Source organism: Triplophysa rosa, linkage group LG6 (assembly GCF_024868665.1).
Source record: "Triplophysa rosa linkage group LG6, Trosa_1v2, whole genome shotgun sequence".
Lineage (NCBI taxonomy): Eukaryota > Metazoa > Chordata > Actinopteri > Cypriniformes > Nemacheilidae > Triplophysa > Triplophysa rosa.
The window spans coordinates 16,174,342-16,194,726 of NC_079895.1; the positions used below are offsets into that span (position 1 = coordinate 16,174,342).

The 20,385-nt window shown below is 39.8% G+C and overlaps 1 protein-coding gene across 1 annotated transcript in view; it reads right to left on the reverse strand.

Moving 5' to 3' along the window:
- xpo4 (exportin 4) overlaps nucleotides 1–20,385 on the reverse strand; it is a 51,673-nt gene that overhangs the window by 1,490 nt on the left and 29,798 nt on the right. Inside the window, exons 14-22 of the mRNA XM_057336291.1 lie at nucleotides 12,949–13,108; nucleotides 12,604–12,773; nucleotides 7,084–7,258; nucleotides 6,683–6,976; nucleotides 1,510–1,690; nucleotides 1,297–1,415; nucleotides 1,056–1,186; nucleotides 766–883; nucleotides 434–526 (exon numbers count right to left, since the gene is read on the reverse strand). Of these exons, the coding sequence (XP_057192274.1) occupies nucleotides 434–526; nucleotides 766–883; nucleotides 1,056–1,186; nucleotides 1,297–1,415; nucleotides 1,510–1,690; nucleotides 6,683–6,976; nucleotides 7,084–7,258; nucleotides 12,604–12,773; nucleotides 12,949–13,108 (1,441 nt within the window). The remainder of the gene's footprint in view (nucleotides 1–433; nucleotides 527–765; nucleotides 884–1,055; nucleotides 1,187–1,296; nucleotides 1,416–1,509; nucleotides 1,691–6,682; nucleotides 6,977–7,083; nucleotides 7,259–12,603; nucleotides 12,774–12,948; nucleotides 13,109–20,385) is intronic.

The window sequence follows — 20,385 nt, forward strand, 5'->3', positions numbered from 1 at the left end:
TGAGGGTAACTAAATGATGAAATAATTTTCATTTCATTATCCATTTAATTGGGGCTTTGAACTGTTAGAAAAGCTACTCGTGTTCACAATTTTAGACCTAAAATAATGAACACTATAAACAAATATGTAGCAGCAAATTTGATTGCATGATGAATTAAGAAAAATACACCTGTGACTTATTTCTAGAATACTACCATTTGCATGACATGCACCCATGCAGACATGTCTCTGAATCCAATAAAACATTGCTGTCACATCGGAAAAACACACATGAAAAAAACATTCAGAAAGTCAACAGCTTAATCTATAGTACTTCCCTAAAACTAGTGTATAACTTGACAAATGTACTTCTAGTTACACAAAAGACAAACTTTACAATATGTATATTTGAAGACATTATTTTTCTCACTATATCATATCATATGGTGCATACCTGGTGCAGGCACACTAGTGTATAGAGGGCTTCTCCTGCTGCTACTGTCATCTCAGTGTTGTGCTTCTGCAGCACAAGCATGTCAAACACCAGCTATATAAGAAATGAGAGAGAAATTAATATCAATATTTCATTCAGTAACGACTACAATGAAGGGTTAGGACCAATATATTGACCAGAACATTTCATTGGTTAACATTTTGCTTACACCAATTTTTTTGTGTTTTGTATACCTTACAAATGGCCATACATTTGCATTATACAGTCATTATATCTGCATTAGGTATCGTCTACTGAAAAACTGGTATTGGTTGAACTAGTGTGTGACCCACCTTAAGGAAATGTCTTGTGGCAATAAATAGGGGCGTGTCCTTTTCCTGAGTCTTGGCGCACTGCTCAGCCAATGGGGACAGCGCTTCAAGACACAGCTGACTGATCTCTGAGCTCATCCTGTAGTCAGCATTAAGGAACAAAACTAGAGAGTTGCTACAAATCAACGGATTTATGTTTTAAAATAACCTAAGCTGTCACTTCGGTTAAAAACAACTCTCAGGCAATGGAGACATTTTATACGATATGCTCCTCAACCACATACTTCAACTGAATTAGCATGAAAGGATACGAGGTCATGCCTAGCTCCAGAGAGCACATCAGACTCTTGAAGAGCTCTTCTGGCAGCTGAGGGATCTTCTCTGGGAAGATCTCACAGATGAAGGTGATGAGCTTATAATACTGGTTACATAGAGAAGGAAACTGAGCACAAGAGACAGAAAAGATTTGAGTATAGAAGCATGTTATAGAGGTGGACGTGTGCTAAAACTGAGATTTAGCAATGAAAAGAAAAATTTAAAGATCAATCTTACCTTGAGCAAGTCCTGAGACATGAGGGGCAGCACAATATTCACTCCATACAGCACAACATCTGCTGCCGATACGGCCCGTCCGGCACCAGAACTCTGCTCCTGCCCCCGGAACACCTCATCTGCACACAAACACGGTTACCCTTCATGACTTTTAGAGAGGTTATCAGGATGCATAGGAGTATCGGCGAGCTAGACATGTGTGGTTGCTCATACCTGTGTCACTAAAATCGATGAACTCTTTGGACAGCAGATTTGTCAGAAGCTCCATGATGAGCAGAAGATCTTGGTACTGGTCCTCCTCTCCAGCCACATCGAGTCTCTTACGGCCCAGATTGTTCTTGGAGTAGACCTGCAGTAGCGTCAAGCACACCTCGTACAGTTTCATAGACTTAGTCTGTGGAGATAAAGCGAGTGCTTGTCATTAAAATCATGAATACATTTATATATAATTCAAATGTATATTCTTCAATAAAAATATGATTTTTTACCCAAGACATATATAAATGTGTGTAAGGGTTCCCACACTTTCATCAACACCGAATTCAATGACTTTCAAGGACTTTTTCAAGCACGTTTTGGTCAAATTCAAAACTGTGTTTTTGTGCCCTCGACCTGCACTTTGGGAAAAGGATGCCATCTTTAAGGACGTTGAAAACCAGTGAACATCTGTCTCTCGTCACAAAGGGCCATTTCAGAAGACTGTTAGCAAAGGGTACATGCAGTCACAGACATACATAGACACCGCATTGAGGGCTTTGGCCTTTTGCTGTACTGGGTAAACAATGCTGCCATATTGGGGAGGACAAGACTGTCCATAAACAAAAGGGGGCTGCAGTTTCTTTGAATAAAAGGAAAACAACGTTTACATTTCACATCAGTTTTAATGATTTACAGTCTACGTGGAGTATAAAAATGTCTCGTCTCGAGTTACTTATAATATTGATAGTCAGACTTCATTGTTATGAGGAATTTTGAAAATTCACATTGGTCAATTACTGATTTGTCTTATTTTTCATAGTAACTGTGAAGACATTCCAATGTATGTATGGGATTGTGTACAGTACAGGCAGCCGGTTAACATGATAGAATAAACCCGACAGTGTGATCAGGACTGAAGCGAAGACAAGAATCACACAGAAGGGGTTTAATTTTGCAATGACAACGGACTAGCTGAACATTATACTGCTTATTACAAAGCTACTTGCCTCAAAATCAATATATAATACATTATGTAATTTACTCTTAAGTATTTTATTAACCCATTTCTAACAAATGCAAACCCACTGCAGGGAAAACCTCATTACTTTTGGTTTTTAGGAAAGAAAAAAGTTTTAAAAAGATGAACATTCAGTGTTGTCACGATACCAAACTTCGGTGCCAGTCGGTACTAAATGTGACGATACTTGTATTTCCTGCATTCATTTTGAGCGCTGTTGAACAGATTATGAAAGGCCTCTGATTGGCTATTGTGTTTCCAAGGTCATCGGATATGTCTTTGAATGGCTCCTTACTGAGCGCTTGCGCAACCAAACCCGGAAGCGCGTGAAATGATCATTGCGTCGCACTCTCTACCGAGCGCTTACACAGATACACACGGAAGCGTTTGAAAGTCTATCAAAGTAAAAATCAAACGAGCCAATCAAAGACATATCCGATGACCTTGGAAACACAATAGCAAATCAGAGGTCTTTCATAATCTGTTCAACAGCGCTCAAAAGTAACGTCACATTTACGCAAGTAAACGCAAGTATCGTCACATTTAGTACTGACTGGTACCGAAGTTTGGTGTCGTGACAAGTAAATATAATCTCATATGTGACCCTGGATCACAAAACCAGTCTTAAGTAGCACGGGAACATTTTTAGTAAAAGACAAAAATACATTGTGTGGGTCAAAATTATCGATTTTTCTTTTATGCTAAAAATCATTAGGATATTAAGTAAAGATCATGTTCCATGAAGATATTTTGTAAATTTCCTGCCTTAAATATATATAAACTTTATTTTTGTGAGTAGATGGTCTGCCACAGTGCCCCTGATTAACAATTTCAAAGGCAATTTTCTCAATATTTTGATTTTTTGTGCTCTCAGATTCCAGAGTTTTAAACGGTTGTATCTCAGCCAGATATTGTCCTATTCTAACAACTCATATATCTATAGAAAGTTTATTTATTCAGCTTTCAGATTATGTACAAATCTCAATTTCGAAAAATTGACTCATAAGACTGGTTTTGTTGTCCAGGGTCACATATATGACCCTGGACGACAAAACCAGTCTTAAGGGTCAATTTTTCAAAATTGAGATTTTTACATCATCTGAAAGCTGAAGAAATAAGCTTTCTATTGATATGTGGTTTGTTAGGATAGGACAATATCTGGTGGAACAACAACTGTTTACAAAGCTGGAATCTGAGGGTGCAAAAAAAGCAAAATATTGAGAAAATCGCCTTTGAAGTTGTTAATCAGAGGCACTGTAGCAGGCCATCCACTCACAAAAATAAAGTTTTTATACATGTACGGTAGGAAATTTATAAAATATCTTAATGGAACATGAACTTTACTTAATATCCTAATGATTTTTGGCATAAAAGAAAAATCTGTCATTTTTACCCATACCCTGTATTTTTGGCGATTGCTAAAAATGTTCCCGTGCTACTTAAGACTGGTTTTGTTGTCCAGGGTCACATATATGTTTTTAATAATTATTTTACTTGTCAGAATGACAAGTACCCGGATGATTGTGCATTATTAGTTTTGATAATAAACATGAGAATGCCCTACTACACCCTTCAATTAGCTTAATTCAAAGGGTTCTGCCCTTCAAAGGTAGTACATCATCAGTTCACTTCCGTTTGGAATTCCCCTTTCATTTGAATATATTTACTTTCAATTGATTTATTTACGCATTTAATGTGCCAAGTAATCAACGGTCATTTGAGGGCGCTATTTAAGCTCAATGTTGTCAGTCAATCTGCGTAAAACAGTGCTCTGGAAAGTTTCGAGACATTAAATCAAATGATTGATATGATTATTTCCGTTGTATTTAAAATTAAGGTACAAAGCAGTTTCTAACATATACAAATCTCTGACCCATGCAGGAATACACCAACATTCAAACATTTCGTTCTATCCCTACTGATATAGTGAACTTGATAAAAAATGACTGAGTGACTTCGGACAAAGCAAGCTCAAAAAGCCCAAAACCTCCACCCAAGCACACAGCAAAAGTTCATTACTGCAACAGATAACACTGCTGGGAGCATGTTTTCATTTTCGCTAAACCAATGCTATCTAGCTAGCTCAGATTCCTGGGCACAACCATCTCTCAGGACCTGAAGTGGGACACTCACATAAACGCCATCGCTAAAAAAGTCCAGCAGAGGTTGTAAATCCTTCGCCAGCTGAGGAAATTCAACATGCCACAGGAGCTGCTCACACAGTTCTACTCTGCCATCATCGAGTCTGTCATGTGCTCATCCATAACTGTCTGGTTTGGTTCAGCTATCAAATCAGACATTAGGAGACTACAACGGACAGTCAGGACTGCTGAGAGGATTATTGGTGCCCCACTGCCCAACCTCCAAGATCTCGACACCTCCAGAGTGAGAAAAAGGGCTAAGAAAATCACTTTGGACCCCACTCACCCAGCTCACTCCCTCTTCAAATTGTTGCCATCTGGCCAGCGCTACATAGCACTGACCACCAGAACAGCCAGACACAAGAACAGTTTTTCCCCGCAGGCTATACTCAGCCTGAACATTTAAAAGCTCTTACTACACACTGTCCATCACATTTTTTCACTTTTGCATATAGTGCATTATTGTTATTATTTAAAAAAAATTCTTACTTCATGCATATTTTATCTCTTTCATCCATATTTGCACCAGGTGTACACTTTCTTCTGCACTAAGCTCCTGTCGCCAATCAAATTCCTTGTGTGTGTAAACATACTAATAAACGTAATAAATACGTAATAAAGCTCCTTCTGATTCTGATTTCAGTGTTTCTCAACATCCTAAAAAACAATTCAAACTCTTAAGGCACATTTACTGACAAGAATAATGATAACTAATAAAATTATTCTCGAAATGAACGTAGTTGAAAAGAAACTTGTTTAGCAGTGGTTAAATACAACATATGTTTGACTGTATATGATAATCTTTACCGTTTGCTTGATGCATAACCTGCTGGTGTACTCCACATCTTATCAAATACACATTTGTAGTAACTTTGATAAACCGTATTTTATAACAGCTCAGGCATTGTTGAATTTGCACTCTTCCAGCATTGAGCGAGTTAAATATGAATACAAAAACTACGACTGGTTTATGTAGGACTGCACATGATCACGATCCATCCGCTCACAGCTTCTGGCTTCGGCAACACTAATCAATGTTTATAACAGCGCGATGCAATTCTAACAAAATTTTGTTTATTTAATTTAAGCACTTTCAAGTACCTATGTCTATATTCAAATACTTTCCCGTCCTTGAATTCATGTCTGAAATTCAAATACTTTCAAGCAGTTTCAAGAAGAGTGGGAACCCTGAGGAGGGTTAGATATAAAAAACTATTTTATTAGGTAATGGGCAATTCCAACGTTATGGATGTGACATTTTGCGTTATGGACGTGACATAAAAATGCTCAGAGAATGAATTTGTTACGAATATATTGAACCATCTGTTTATATTTTACTGAACCCTTGTTGACAGAGTCTAAACATCAAAAAATGTCAGTCTATGAAAAAAATTTCCATTTAAAAAAGGGAAATAAACATGCATTCCGGATGTGACAAAAAAAGGACGCGGTTTTTGGGAGACGATAAACTTTCAAGGATTTCTATAAAATAAAAGGCACAATCCTGAAGCAATAATACCCAATGAATGGAGAAGGGATGCCTCTTTATAGAACATAAAATAGTTACTTTATATTAATTTTCATGTGTCCATTTATGAGGAATATGTAGCGTTATGGATGTGACAATCCTGAAAATGGCACTTACCTGACTATGAAAAATCATGCACTAAAAATAAAACAAATGCTTTACAAATTTGAAGAGAGATCTCACATGGGTATTTGAACCACCAAATGTTAAAATCTGTACTATTACCATAGTGAAAACCGCTGGTAAAAACTTAATTTTTTCGTGGTAAGGTTGACATTTTCACGGAATTGCCCTATTATTTCTATCACCGCTATGCAAAAGGGAATGTGAAGTCATTATGAAAATTTACAATGTGATGACTAATGTAGTCAACAATGAACACTACGAATATTAGAATCTACATTTTTGTTTATATCATCCAGCCCTAACATAGCAAGATTTTAAAGTATAGTTATAGAGATAAAGACAAATATGTTTCGAATTCTGACAACATTCTCTCACCTCTCCCAAGTAGCAGATTTGTTTGTGAGCCACTTCTACAAACACCTCTATGATGAGGTTAACTGTTTCTGGCGAGTTTCTGTAGACCTCCATGAGGCCGATGCAGCTGGACAGGAAATCCATGAGAAAGCTGAAGAGAGATGCCACGTTGTCGATTTGCGTCGCTTCTGCGATACCACACAGAGCTTCCAGAGTGGCCACGATCTCCTGCTTGACCGTCTCCTCCTGACAGATCTGAGCGAAGTTGTCCTGGTTTATGAGGTTGAGAAACCGCTGCTGGAGCGGGTGAAGAACCTGCAAGACAAAGACAGACTTCATTAACTGCCACAAGCTTTACAAAAACAATCTATTTTCCTTTGCCTGTTTTGAGAGAATAATATAATATTCAATGTTTTTCTGACCTCGGCCCAATATTGCTGTTTGGTTTCAGAATCCATGTGAGCAAAACCCCCTAAGACTAGAGCCTTCATCAGGGTCCGCTGGACTGTGCTGGACAGCATATGTAAAGGGGGGCTACGACTTGCAAACTGCTTGGCCAAGTTCCACCAGTTTTCACATTGCACGACAATGTTCGCCCTGAACCAAAGATGAGAGACGAGTTACAAACATAGCGATGATTAACTTATACAAGTATGACATTCATATTTGTTGACATCACTGATGCCAGGCCTAAGTAGGTCTCGCTGCATTCTGTGGTGGACATCCAACCCGCCTACATCCAAGTGTGATGTCAGAGGCCACACCCATAAATGGGCGGGATGGGGATTCATAAAATGTTGTATGGGGAGGGGCGTGGCCTCTTGTGACATGGGTGTGGTTTCTGACGTCACACATGGACTGGGTTGGACGTCCGCCGCAGGTTGCAGCAAAATGCCTCTCACCAGACCTGCCACAGTATGTCTTCACAATATAAGTTTGATTGTGTACACACAGATTTAAGAATGACTTTGTAGAATAATATTTTCAGTAAATAAATAAAGTACATTTTTCCTTAAGGCTTCCGTAAAGCTTTAGAAGACTTTGTCTTTGTACTTCTTTTATGGTAGGTTTTAGTCCTTTTTAATAGCTTGACCGATTTAAAAGGATAGTTCACCTAAAAATATTATAATGCTTATAATGCCTTCCTGTGGCTCAGTGATTAGAGCATGGCAAATGCATAATGCAATGCAATGTAAGTCGCTTTGGATAAAAGCGTCTGCCAAATGCATAAAAATGTAAAAAATGTAAATGTAAAAATAAAAATTCTGATGTAATTTATTAAACCTCATGTTGTTCAAATCTGTATTTGACTCTTTCCTCTGTGGAAGCAGATGATAAAGCGGAAGGAAATCAATAGCTTACAGAATACAAAAATTTTCCGGAGTTATGTTTATGTTTGTCAATACCCTTGACTTAGATGAAGATCAGATCACATTTTATGACAAATTCATTCAGAAAACAATGAAATTCCAAAAGGTTCACATACTTTTTCTTGCCACTGTAATTGTTTAATACTATTCGGAGCAATGGGATCAGTAGGCTTAACCACCATGTTTGTGCAAACCAACTTTTTAAAATTGTTTTGCCTGTAGCTTGTAAGTAGCATGCCCGCATCCCGACTCATTTTGCCATGTTCTCGCCAGGCTAGGCTGCATGAGTGGGTTGCCGGGCCTGAATCCCGCACTTATTTCTATGTGCTGAATAATATTTTTTTCCATTTCAAAAGGAAACGTGGCTATTTATTGTAAGTTTCTTTGCAGTTCCACGCACGATAGCGTCAGTCTCTTCACGGAGGTAAATGGCAAGGCATTTGGCATTGACTTGGGCTGTGTTATATTTTAGTTAATAAGTTCATGCTTGTTACATTACAATCATTGCGCAACATTATTGCGTCTCTTATAGTCAATCAATTTTTGCAATATGGAAACTAAAATCACATGGGCTACTGATAAAAGACATGCACAGACTAAAAGGGTAAGTCGCTTTGGATAAAAGTGTCTGCTAAATGCGTAAATGTAAAACCTATTACCGTTCGTTCGTCCTGTTTATAGCACGAAAGTCCACTGATGTGTGAGTTCAGCAGCAAAAATCAAGTGCAGATACGGTTTATAAAAAGATCTCTCATTCCAGACTTTCTTTTCATACTGTCCACGCATTAAGTACCGAAATATAAATCTAAAATCTAACCAGCGATACAGATAAACAGAACAAGACCAACAACGTAAAAAATGCCTCGAGCCTAGGTTTGATGCCGTCAGCGATTGCGAGTCAATCACGCTAACCAGCAGACTACCACTCACAGTCCTCAACCTCTGCTTAAAGGGAATGCAGTTTACTTTTTACTCTGGCTGACCTCGCTTATACCAGGAATGATTTCTGGTGTTGGAAATTAGCTAATACAATATTTCAACCGATTGCTTTTCACGTAGGCAATACGCGCTATATGTAATAAGCAGGATACATTACAATGGGATTGGTTGGCCTTTATACAATAGCTGACCACGTTGTGTAACTTTACATTTCCAAAGAGAAGTCGCTTCTTCGGAAAGCAAGCAATGGTTTGTTTAATGTTGGCAAAGGTAACTGCGCACATAATAAAATCCTGTAAAATGATCACGTGTGCGGTATGAAACGGAATGAGAGCATTCAGACTGCACGCGCAAGCGCACGTGCTCGCGGAGCAGAAGCGGTGCGTAAGCAGCAGTGCAGCGATCATTTTGGCACGGTCTATTTTTGCTGCGCTGCTCAATTGAAGCAACAGTGCTTACTTTACGGACAAAATCCACATGGATTGACAGGAGAAAGTAACACTTTTACCTTTAAAGCATGTAAATGGTGTCTAATGTGTTTTTAACGGTCACCATGACTAGGGATGCAGCGATTACCGAGGTTTACTATTAACCGCGCTTAAAAACGTCACGGTTAATTAATTGTAAAGGCTCCGTTACACCGCATGTTTCTGTTGCACGGAACAGAAATGTTGCAACTTGCACAAAATGAAATCAAAGTTACACCAGCTGTGCACCAGCTTAAAGAGCCGTGCTTATCAGAGACACGGAGGCCACGACACACACTAGATTAACTATGGCAGAGAGACCAAACAAACAGCGAATCTTACATGTACATTCACAATCAAGGCTGTAGCGGTGACAGTTGAGCTTTCAGTGCAATGTAAACAAACAAAGCGGCATGTAAGTTAACGGAGTAGCACAATGAACGAGAAGCGTCGCTTCGAGGACAGCTCACAGGATGAGTACATTCTGTATGTGCAAGCTCAAATTCAAAGTCTACTCCTGATGCAAGTTGAATCAATTTAACTTATTTTATGTTATTATTTAGTGAATAGGCTCTTTATCACGTTGATAAATCCATTATAGTTCGCTGTAAACGAAAACAGTGGGGAAACAAAAAGCATGTGATCCGTGCGCGCTATCTCTTCAAGGGACAGCAGGATAATAAATATATCTGTTTTAATGCTCATCAAACAACAAAAAGCGAAGACAAAACAGACTCACTGCTCCTGACTGATCAACTTTAATAACTTTAATATGGTTTGATCTATATTCCAGTATACTGTGAAGACTATGAAGTGTTATTTGACATTTGACTCCTTTATTCAGTTTCTGTACCTAATAACCACAGTTAGACCAACCTGAAACACTTAAAAAGCACTGTTAATTTTATTTGTGTGTTTGCTTTATTACATTTATTTGTGCTATTGTTCATAATTTGATCATTTGTCAATTGTCACTAATTTTATTACTAACTGATTGACTATTATTATTATTAGAGTTAGGCTAATAGTTTTGTGGTATTATGAGCTTATTTATTAAGATTGCATAGGTTAAAAAACAAACTAATAACTAGACATTATTATTTATTTATTACTTTTTGTGGCGGGCAAGTAAAATTTTGGTCAGGGCCATTAAAAATGTAGAAATTAATATATGCATAACAATCGTCATGATCGTGCAACCGTGATTATTCCTCAAATTATAATCATACCAACAAAATCTATAATCATTGCATCCCTAACCATGACTATCAAAAACACTTTTGCCATTAGTTTTTTTTAGCCAAAACCACAACAGCAAATTTAAAGGATTTACAATACATGTATATCTTAAATGTTATGCTTATATTGCATATGAAGGAGTGGAAAACGATCGCATTACACTGTCAGTGTACTGTCTGAAACCCACTGTCATCATAACCTTCTGAAAAAACTATATAGACATCATGTACTGTAATATGCTTATATTGCGTATGTGTAAGAGAAAAGTGATCACAAGTCATTAACTCTCCAATGGTGAGTTAACCCTTTAGTGACTTTGTATCCTTAAAAGCACGATGGCCTTTTATTTATAACTTGTACTACATAGATCTAAAAGAGCATGAAACAGGCGGATATAACAAAGCATAGTTATGCAATCTACTTAAGCTTTGATGAAGTTCTGGAAGATATTTTGCTCATTGATGTATTTAAATAACATAATGCGAAATTGCATTGTTGTACTGTGGTACCCAGGCAGCACGGTGTATACGCTTCCGGTGTGAAAGGAAAATGGCTACGCGCTGCGTTACTGCCTACGTACTGCTGGCGTGCTGCTTACGCTTCCGGTGTGAAGCTGGACGTGACAGTCACGCCTCATCCAGTGCGTCAAAATTAAAAATTATAATGGGTTCTAATGCGTTTCTAATGTCTTTTGTCGTGACGTGTCCGGTGTAGACACGGTGTAATGCAGAAAACATGTTTAAACATGCTCGCCTAGAGAGTCAGAGCGCAAACTACTAAACTGAGTTCTCTTTCACATCTTCTTACTCTGAAATGGACAAATAAACACAAAATTACGCCATAATTTCCATATATATAGTCCGTTTTATGAACGTTAATAGCTGGGAAACAAAACGGATGCGTCACAGTATATAAGATCCGTATATCTGTATAGATCGCTCTTAAAGGGGCAGCAGCATAATAAAGATCTCTGTTTATAATGTTCATCAAACAACAAAGGACGAGCCCAAAACACTCACTCATATTAAAGGAATTGTGTTCTCCTTAAATGAATTGTTAAGATAAAGAAAAAAGTAGCATACAATAATTTAGTTGTTAGAGATGTGTTCTAAATACACTTTAAATACAGTACACTTTATACTTTGTGTTGAAAGAGAGTTTATGTATAAGCAATAAAATCAATAATCATTATAACTTGTTTTTCTATATCAAAGAATACAGAACAATAATGCCCTGGCAGTTCCAGATAGCTTTGGTTTTACATTTAATTTGATTACATTAATGTTTAAGTTGAGATTTACAATAAATATTTTGTTGTAAAAAAGCACATTATTTGTTTAAAGTGTTTGCAAACCAAATCTCATTGCACTTTTGTTCATTTATAAAATAAAAGTGCACGATACACTACTTTTGATTTCATTGAATTTTACGCTTACTGCGATTAATCACAATTAATCACAGAAAACTCATGCGATTAAAAATGTAATCATTGCCCAGCACTAATTTTGAGCAATGTCTCAGTGGTTTTGTCCATACAATGGAAGTCAAAGGCGGTTAATGTTGTTTGGCTACCATCGTTCTTCAAAATATCTTCTTTTGTGTTCTGCAGACAATATCAAGTCACAGTGTTAGAATGACACGTGGGTAAGTAAATGTTGAAAGATTTTTCATTTTTAGGTAAACTCTCCTTTTATTGGTCTGAAAAAAGTAACGTTTATAAATCACTTTCAGATGCAATGCTGTAATTCCACCAGTAGGTGGAGAACATTAAAAACATGAGGTCTTATATCAACTAGTTATTATCCCAAACCACTCATACCCTTGTGTCCGTCACTGAGCAGCTGTTCTGTCGAGTTTTTGGTTAATTAGACACATATTTAGCCCTCATGCTCTACTCTTGCATGCATCCTCATTCAGGTACACAAACCTCTCTCTCTTCTCCACCAGCGTCACCAGCAGTTCCACTGTGTCATTGGCCAGTTCGGGCTCCGAGCTCCACACAGACAGATTATTGATAACCTTTTCCAACAGATAACCCACAATCCACTGCGCCCCCTCGGTGTCGGCTCCAAAGGCTGTGCTGAGGGGTACACTGATCTGATGGAGAGAATCAAAACACACAGTGAAGAGAAATCGAAACAGAAGCCATAAAACGTGTAAAAAATTGTCTAAGTAGCATGCCAGGAATTTCTGTTCTTTCTGAAAGGAGACACGTTGGCCTGTTCGTTGATCACAGTCTTGTTTTCAGGGGGAAACTGTATGTTCAACTCACTTGGCCGTATAGTTTCTCATCCACCAACAGGTATGTCTTGGCCCAGCGTCTGAGAAACCAGACTATATCTTTGCCCATCTGAGGACTGAGCAACTCAGTTAGACTCGCTCGTGTGGCCCGAGATTCTACCTCTGATGTTCGTAGTACTGCTGATAACAACCTGTGACAGAAAGAGAGTTCCAGGGTTATGGATGTGACATTTGCAGTCAAAATATAAACTGCCAGAAAATGTATTTATTACCACTATATTGAGCCATCTGTTTATATTTTTCTAAACCCCTGTTGATAGAGTTCAGACATCCGAAAAATATCAGTCTACGCATCCTCTTTTTAAGATGAGGGAAATGAACATGAGGTATGGATGTGACAAAAAAAGGACAGCCGTTTTTGACAGGTGACATAATTTGATTTCTGTGAATTGAAATGCACAAACCAGAAGCAATAATACCTAACAAATAGATAAGGGATGCATCTTCATACAGCATAGATTCGTTTTTATATATTTATTTTTATGTGTGTGGAATATGGATGGTTATGGATGTCACAATTCTGAAAGCGACACTTACTTGACTATGGAAAATCATGCTTTAAAAACCTTGCATGGGTATTTAAACCCACCTAATACTGACATCTGAGGTACCAGTATGTTAAAAAAACTTATTTTAATGGTAAGGTCGACATAGATAATTGCTATTTTTACACTTTTGTACACACACGCGCACGCGCACGCGCACGCGCACGCGCACACGCACACGCACACGCACACGCACACGCACACACACACGCACACACACACACACACACACAGAATCTGACAGGCATCATTGTTATTAAAATGGAGAGAGTGGATGGAACACATTTCATGGCAGTTCTGTCTAGATGCTGCAAGACTCAACAAAAGCCCACAATAACAAACGCTATCATTCCTTCACACCTCTACTGGAAAAGAAAGAGGACACAAGAAAAGGATTACAGCAGCTCACTGGACTGGAAGACAGACATCCCACGCTGCCCACTGAGTGCTGCTCGCCGAAATGTTTCACATTGTTTGTAAAGATAAAACCCCACTGACATTTCAAAGCTGTGGAGTCGGGTGCCTGTTATTGAGAAACTCAATCCTTTGGCCCACTGTCTTTCCAAATCCCCCCACTGTCTGCTCACTTTTCCCCCTCCCACCATCAATATACTGCCTCTCCAAATCCTGTGACCTCTGCTTTGCCTCCTTCCTCCCCACCCATCCAAATTCCCCATCTCTCTCCTGCCAACCAGCCCAACGTCCTTCCAATCTTTCAATCCTCACCTCTTTCCCATTCCAAGGTTTTGGAATAATAGGATCCATTAACCCCAAATCAGATTACTAACAGACTTGTGCAAATAAAACCGCCGGGTCTCTAGGAGACCCTACCAGTAACAGCATAAACTGCCTCTACAAATTACTCTTTGTAGGATCATTAAAATTGCACTATTCATCACGTTCCCAGTCCGTGTTGTATTCCCATCAGATTAGAATCAGATCGAATATCTGATTCTCCTATAATGATCCTAACATCTCGACCGCCCTCGAGCACGGAAAATGACAACATGCCGGTCAAACAAGCTTTAAATCCAATAAGAACACACAGACCCTGAAAACAATAGCTGAAAATAGAAGCAAAAATGAAGCATTATCTGGTTGTAAATAGCTTCTGGACACACATGACTGCGGGTCTCTAGCGCTCCCCTCTGACCCTGGCTCTGAGCGGCACCTGGCCTGGCTCTAATTGAATAATGTGCAGGGAGTGGTGCTGGAGAATTGGTTGGCGCCGGGGGCTGGGGCCACTTGAGGGGCGCTGTTCGCGTGGCAGGCTTAACTGGGAGCGTGCCAGGGCATTCCCCAGTGGGACAATGAACCTCCATCACCCGGGGCAGAACAAACGGCCTGTGCTCCACCAGTCTCCCCAGCAGCATTTGAGTGAAAGACTTTAAACAGGAGGCATTGTATCTATAGGCAGCTGAACATCACTAACCACTTTGTAGGCTCCAGTGGAAACGGCATTTATCAGACATAGATATTAAAGTGATCACTTACCCAAATGTATTCTTCTATCATTTATTCATCCTCATGTCATTCCAAACCTGTTTGACTACCTTTCTTCGGCAGAACTCAAAAGAAGATATTTTGAAGAACGCTGGTAACCAAACAGCACTGGACCTCATTGACTTCCATTGTATGGGCACAAAACAACAAAGACATTTCTCAAAATATCTTCTCTTGTGTTGCACAGAAGAGTCACATACAGGTTTAAAATGACATGAGGGTTAGTAAATGACAGAATTATGATTTTTGGATGAACTTTCCCTTTAAAGAGATAGAAAGATGCACAGTCATTTTTGCTGAAAACATTTCAATGTCCAGTGTATGAAATGTAGTGCCATCTAGTAGTGAGCAGTTTGTTCATTTAGGGCTACTGTAGAAACAACATGGCGAATTCCATACAAGGGGGCCTGCGTTGTATGTAGATAGATATAGCTTATTCTAAGGTAATAAAAACATAACGCTTCATTACGTAAGGTCTTTATACACCTCAGAAAACCTAGTTATGTATAATATATTGCATTTCTGTCAATAGATCCTCCAAAAAATGACACACTGGACCTTTAACACAACCTCGTAGCAATGTCTGTTTTGAATAATCTAGTGACTTGGTTACTCAGTTATATTGAGTCTACACTGATGTGCACCGCATTATGAAACAAAACATATTTTACATTATAACCAAAATTATATCCATCAGAATATGTTACTGTTTTCAGTACGGTATTGGTTTTTTACATGCACACAGAAAATTGCACTGTACAATCTGTATGGCAGAATCCTGGTTTAATTTTAAAAAGGCAACGTTTCGATCAGAAGATGCATAATCCAAGAATTGCAGTGTGCAGATCTTCTCTTTTATTATCGGATGTACTTTTTGGTCTAGCACCTGACTAAACCACTTTGGATGTGCGTACTTCGTTCTCTTCTATAGGAATACTGGTTTACACATCTTTTATTTCACATGAATCCCTTCTTCTTTCTTTTCCTTTCGGCTGTTCCCTTCAGGGGTCGCCACAGCGAATCATCTGCCTCCATCTAGCCCTATCCCCTGCATCCTCTTCTCTCAGACCGACTACCCTCATGTCCTCCTTCACTACATCCATAAACCTCCTCTTTGGTCTTCCTCTCGGCCTCCTGCCTGGCAGCTCTAACCTCAGCATCCTTTTACAGATATATTCACTCTCCCTCCTCTGAACATGTCCAAACCATCTCAACCTGTCCTCTCTAACTTTGTCTCCAAAACATCTCTCATGTGCTGTCCCTCTGATGTACTCATTCCTGATCCTATCCATCCTCGTCACTCCCAAAGAGAACATCAACATCTTCAGCTCTGCTACCTCTAACTCTTCCTCCTGTCTTTTCCTCAGTGCAACTGTCTCCAAACCATACAACATCGCTGGTCTCACTACTGCCCTGTACACCTTTCCTTTCATTCTTGCTGGTACTCTTTTATCACACAACAGACCTGACACTTTTCTCCACCCATTCCAACCTGCCTGCACACGCTTCTTCACCTCTTTTCCACACTCCCCATTACTCTGGACTGTTGACCCTAAGTACTTAAAATCCTGCACCTTCTTTACCTCTTCTCCCTGTAACCTCACTGTTCCACTTGGATCCCTCTCATTCACACACATGTATTCTGTCTTGCTGCGACTAACCTTCATTCCTCTTCTCTCCAGAGCAAACCTCCACCTCTCTAGACTTTCCTCCACCTGCTCCCTGCTCTCACTACAGATCACAATATCATCCGCAAACATCATAGTCCATGGAGATTCCTGTCTGACCTCATCTGTCAGCCTGTCCATCACCACCGCAAACAAGAAGGGGCTCAGAGCCGATCCTTGATGCAGTCCCACCTTCACCGTGAACTCCTCTGTCACACCTACCGCACACCTTACCACTGTCCTACTGCTCTCATACATATCCTGCACCACTCTAACATACTTCTCTGCCACTCCAGACCTCCTCATACAATACCACAGCTCCTCTCTTGGCACCCTGTCATACGCTTTCTCTAAATCTACAAAGACACAATGCAGCTCTTTCTGACCCTCTCTGTACTTCTCCATCAACCTTCTCAAAGCAAATATCGCATCTGTAGTGCTCTTTCTTGGCATGAAACCATACTGCTGCTCACAAATGCTCACTTCTCCCCTTAGCCTTGCTTCCACTACTCTTTCCCACAACTTCATTGTATGGCTCATCAGCTTAATACCTCTGTAGTTTCCACAACTCTGCACATCTCCCTTGTTCTTAAAAATCGGCACCAAAACATTTCTCCTCCATTCCTCAGGCATCCTCTCACTCTCTAAGACCTCGTTGAACAACCTAGTTAAAAACTCTACTGCCATCTCTCCTAGACACTTCCATACCTCCACTGGTATGTCATCCGGACCAACCGCCTTTCCTCTCTTCATCCTCTTCAAAGCAGTGCTTAATTTTGACAGCAAATTTTGATTTAGTTTTAGTCATAGTCTTTTGACGAAAATGCAATTTAGTTTTAGTCACATTTTAGTCAACCCCATCATTTTAGTTTTAGTCTAGTTTTAGTCGACGAAATATGAAAAACATTTTAGTCGAATAAATATACATTATATTTAGTCTACTAAAATCTAAATGGTTTAAATCATTTACTTGGTGTAATTAAATGTTCCATACAAAGATTCAACTGTTTTGACATAATTTACTTCACCTTAGAATGAAATTAAACCAGGTCATTACCTTTATTTTTCAGAAAATTCCAGTAACTAGATTTGCATTGTTGGAACGCAGAGTATTAGACCATGAACGACATGTTCCAGTTCGTTCAATTCCATTTGACTCAATTGACTCGTTAAGTAGGGCGTATTCATTCAGTTCATTCAACCAATGAAACGCTCTGACAGGGCTCACACTCAAAGGCTATTGGCTCATGGCATGCCTATTTGAAGAAAGAGCGCACTGTCTTTGCTTGAGACAGCAATGAATGAGAATAGCTTTCAAAAAGACATATTATATAAATTGTATTACATTTCTTTAGTCATGCAAACATGTTACATATTTGGTTGGAATGTACAGTTTGACTCACTTCATCACTTCTATAATCAGTAGAGGACAGCGCTGGTTTCTTTTGGCTGACTCTATGTTGCATTTCACGTTATGCAGCAGCTCGTGTTAAGTTAACATTGGCATATAAAACCTTTGAGCTTGCCTTCGTAATGTGTTTCGGGGTGACTTGCCTGCAGTCGCGCTTCAAGTTTGCGGCGTTTTACCGGCGATCGTGAAGAAAGTAAGACGCTTTGTAACCCGCCTGGAGACACAGAATACATGTGTGTGCTTCCCCTTCTCCCAGAGACTTCTCTCTACCGTTTATATGAGATAAGCAGCACATGCGCGCAAACTGATGTCCGCCAGGTGGGACAAGAATACTTTCGTCTCGTTTTTATTAGTTGACGAAAATGTCAGTATATTTTTATTACAGTTTTCGTTATAATGCATTCATTTTTATTTAGTTATCGTCTCGTTTTCGTCAGTGAAAACATGTCGTTAACGAATACTTTTCGTCATAGTTTTCGTTAACGAAATTAACACTGCTTCAAAGCTCTCCTAACTTCACCCTTGCTAATCCTTTCTACTTCCTGCTCAACAATATTTGCCTCTACTACTCTTCTCTCCCTGCCATTTTCCTCATTCATCAGTTCCTCAAAGTACTCCTTCCATCTTTCCCTCACCCTCCTGTCACCTGTTAACACATTTCCATCTCTATCTTTAATCACTCTAACCTGCTGCACATCCTTTCCATCTCTATCCCTCTGCCTCGCCAACCGATACAAATCCCTCTCACCTTCCTTACTATCTAACCTTGCATACATGTCCTCATAAGCTTTCTGTTTGGCCTTTGCCACCTCTATCTTAACCTCACGCTGCATCTCCCTATATTCCGGTCTACTTTCCTCCGTCCTCTCACTGTCCCACTTCTTCCTAGCTAACCTCTTCCTCTGGATACTCTCCTGAACTTCCTCATTCCACCACCAAGTCTCCTTGTCTTCTTTCCTCCTTCCAGATGATACACCTAGCACCTTCCTACCTGTCTCCCTGATCACTTTGGCTGTAGTAGTCCAGTCATCTGGAAGCACCTCCTGACCACCTAAAGCCTGTCTCAACTCCTCCCTGAAAACAACATAGCACTCTTCCTTTTCCAACTTCCACCACTTTGTCTTCTGCTCTGCCTTTGCTCTCTTCATCTTCCTCACCACCAGAGTCATTTTACACACCACCATCCTATGCTGTCTAGCTACACTCTCTCCTACCACTACTTTGCAATCGCTAATCTCCATCAGATTACATCGTCTACATAAAATATAGTCCACCTGTGTGCTCCTGCCACCACTCTTATACTGTATGTCACCCTGTGTTCCTGCCTCTTCTGAAAGTACGTGTTCACCACAGCCATCTCCATACTTTTAGCAAAGTCTACCAACCTCTGTCCTTCTGGGTTCCTTTCCTGAAGACCAAACCTGCCCATCACTTCCTCATCCCCACTATTCCCTTCACCAACATGTCCATTAAAGTCTGCCCCTATCACCACTCTCTCACCTCTGGGAACACTCTGCATCACTTCCTCAAACTCGCTCCAGAATCTGTCTTTCTCCTCTTGCTCACAACCTACTTGTGGAGCATAAGCACTGACAACATTCAACATCACACCTTCAATTTCCAGCTTCAGACTCATCAACCTATCTGACACTCTCTTTACCTCCAGAACATTCTTCACAAACTCCTCCTTCAGGATCACTCCTACTCCATTTCTCTTCCTGTCCGCACCATGATAAAACAGTTTAAACCCTGCTCCAATGCTTCTAGCCTGGCTCCCTTTCCACCTGGTCTCCTGGACACACAGAATGTCGACTTTCCTCCTCTGCATCATATCTACCAGCTCTCTGCCTTTACCTGTCAACGTACCAACATTCAAAGTCTCTACTTTCATTCCGAAACTCCTGCCTTCCCTCTTCTCTCTCTGCCTACGGACACGCCTTCCTCCTCTAACACACCTTCCTCCTCTCCTTCTTCGACCAACAGTATCCCAATTTCCACCTGTGCCCTGTAGGTCAACGGCACCGATGTCGGTCATTGTTAACCCGGGCCCCCGACAGATCCGGTATGGAAGTCATGTTAGTGATTCGCATATTGAATTTGGCAAAAATTTTATGTCTGATGCCCTTCCTGACACAACCCTCTCTATTTATCCGGGCTTGGGACCGGCACAAAAAGTACACTGGCTTGTGACCTCCTGTGGCTAGATTTTTCACATGAATCCCAATTGTGATTAAATAATTTTGCTATTCCCACTTGACCTTCCTCACAAAGTAAATAAATAC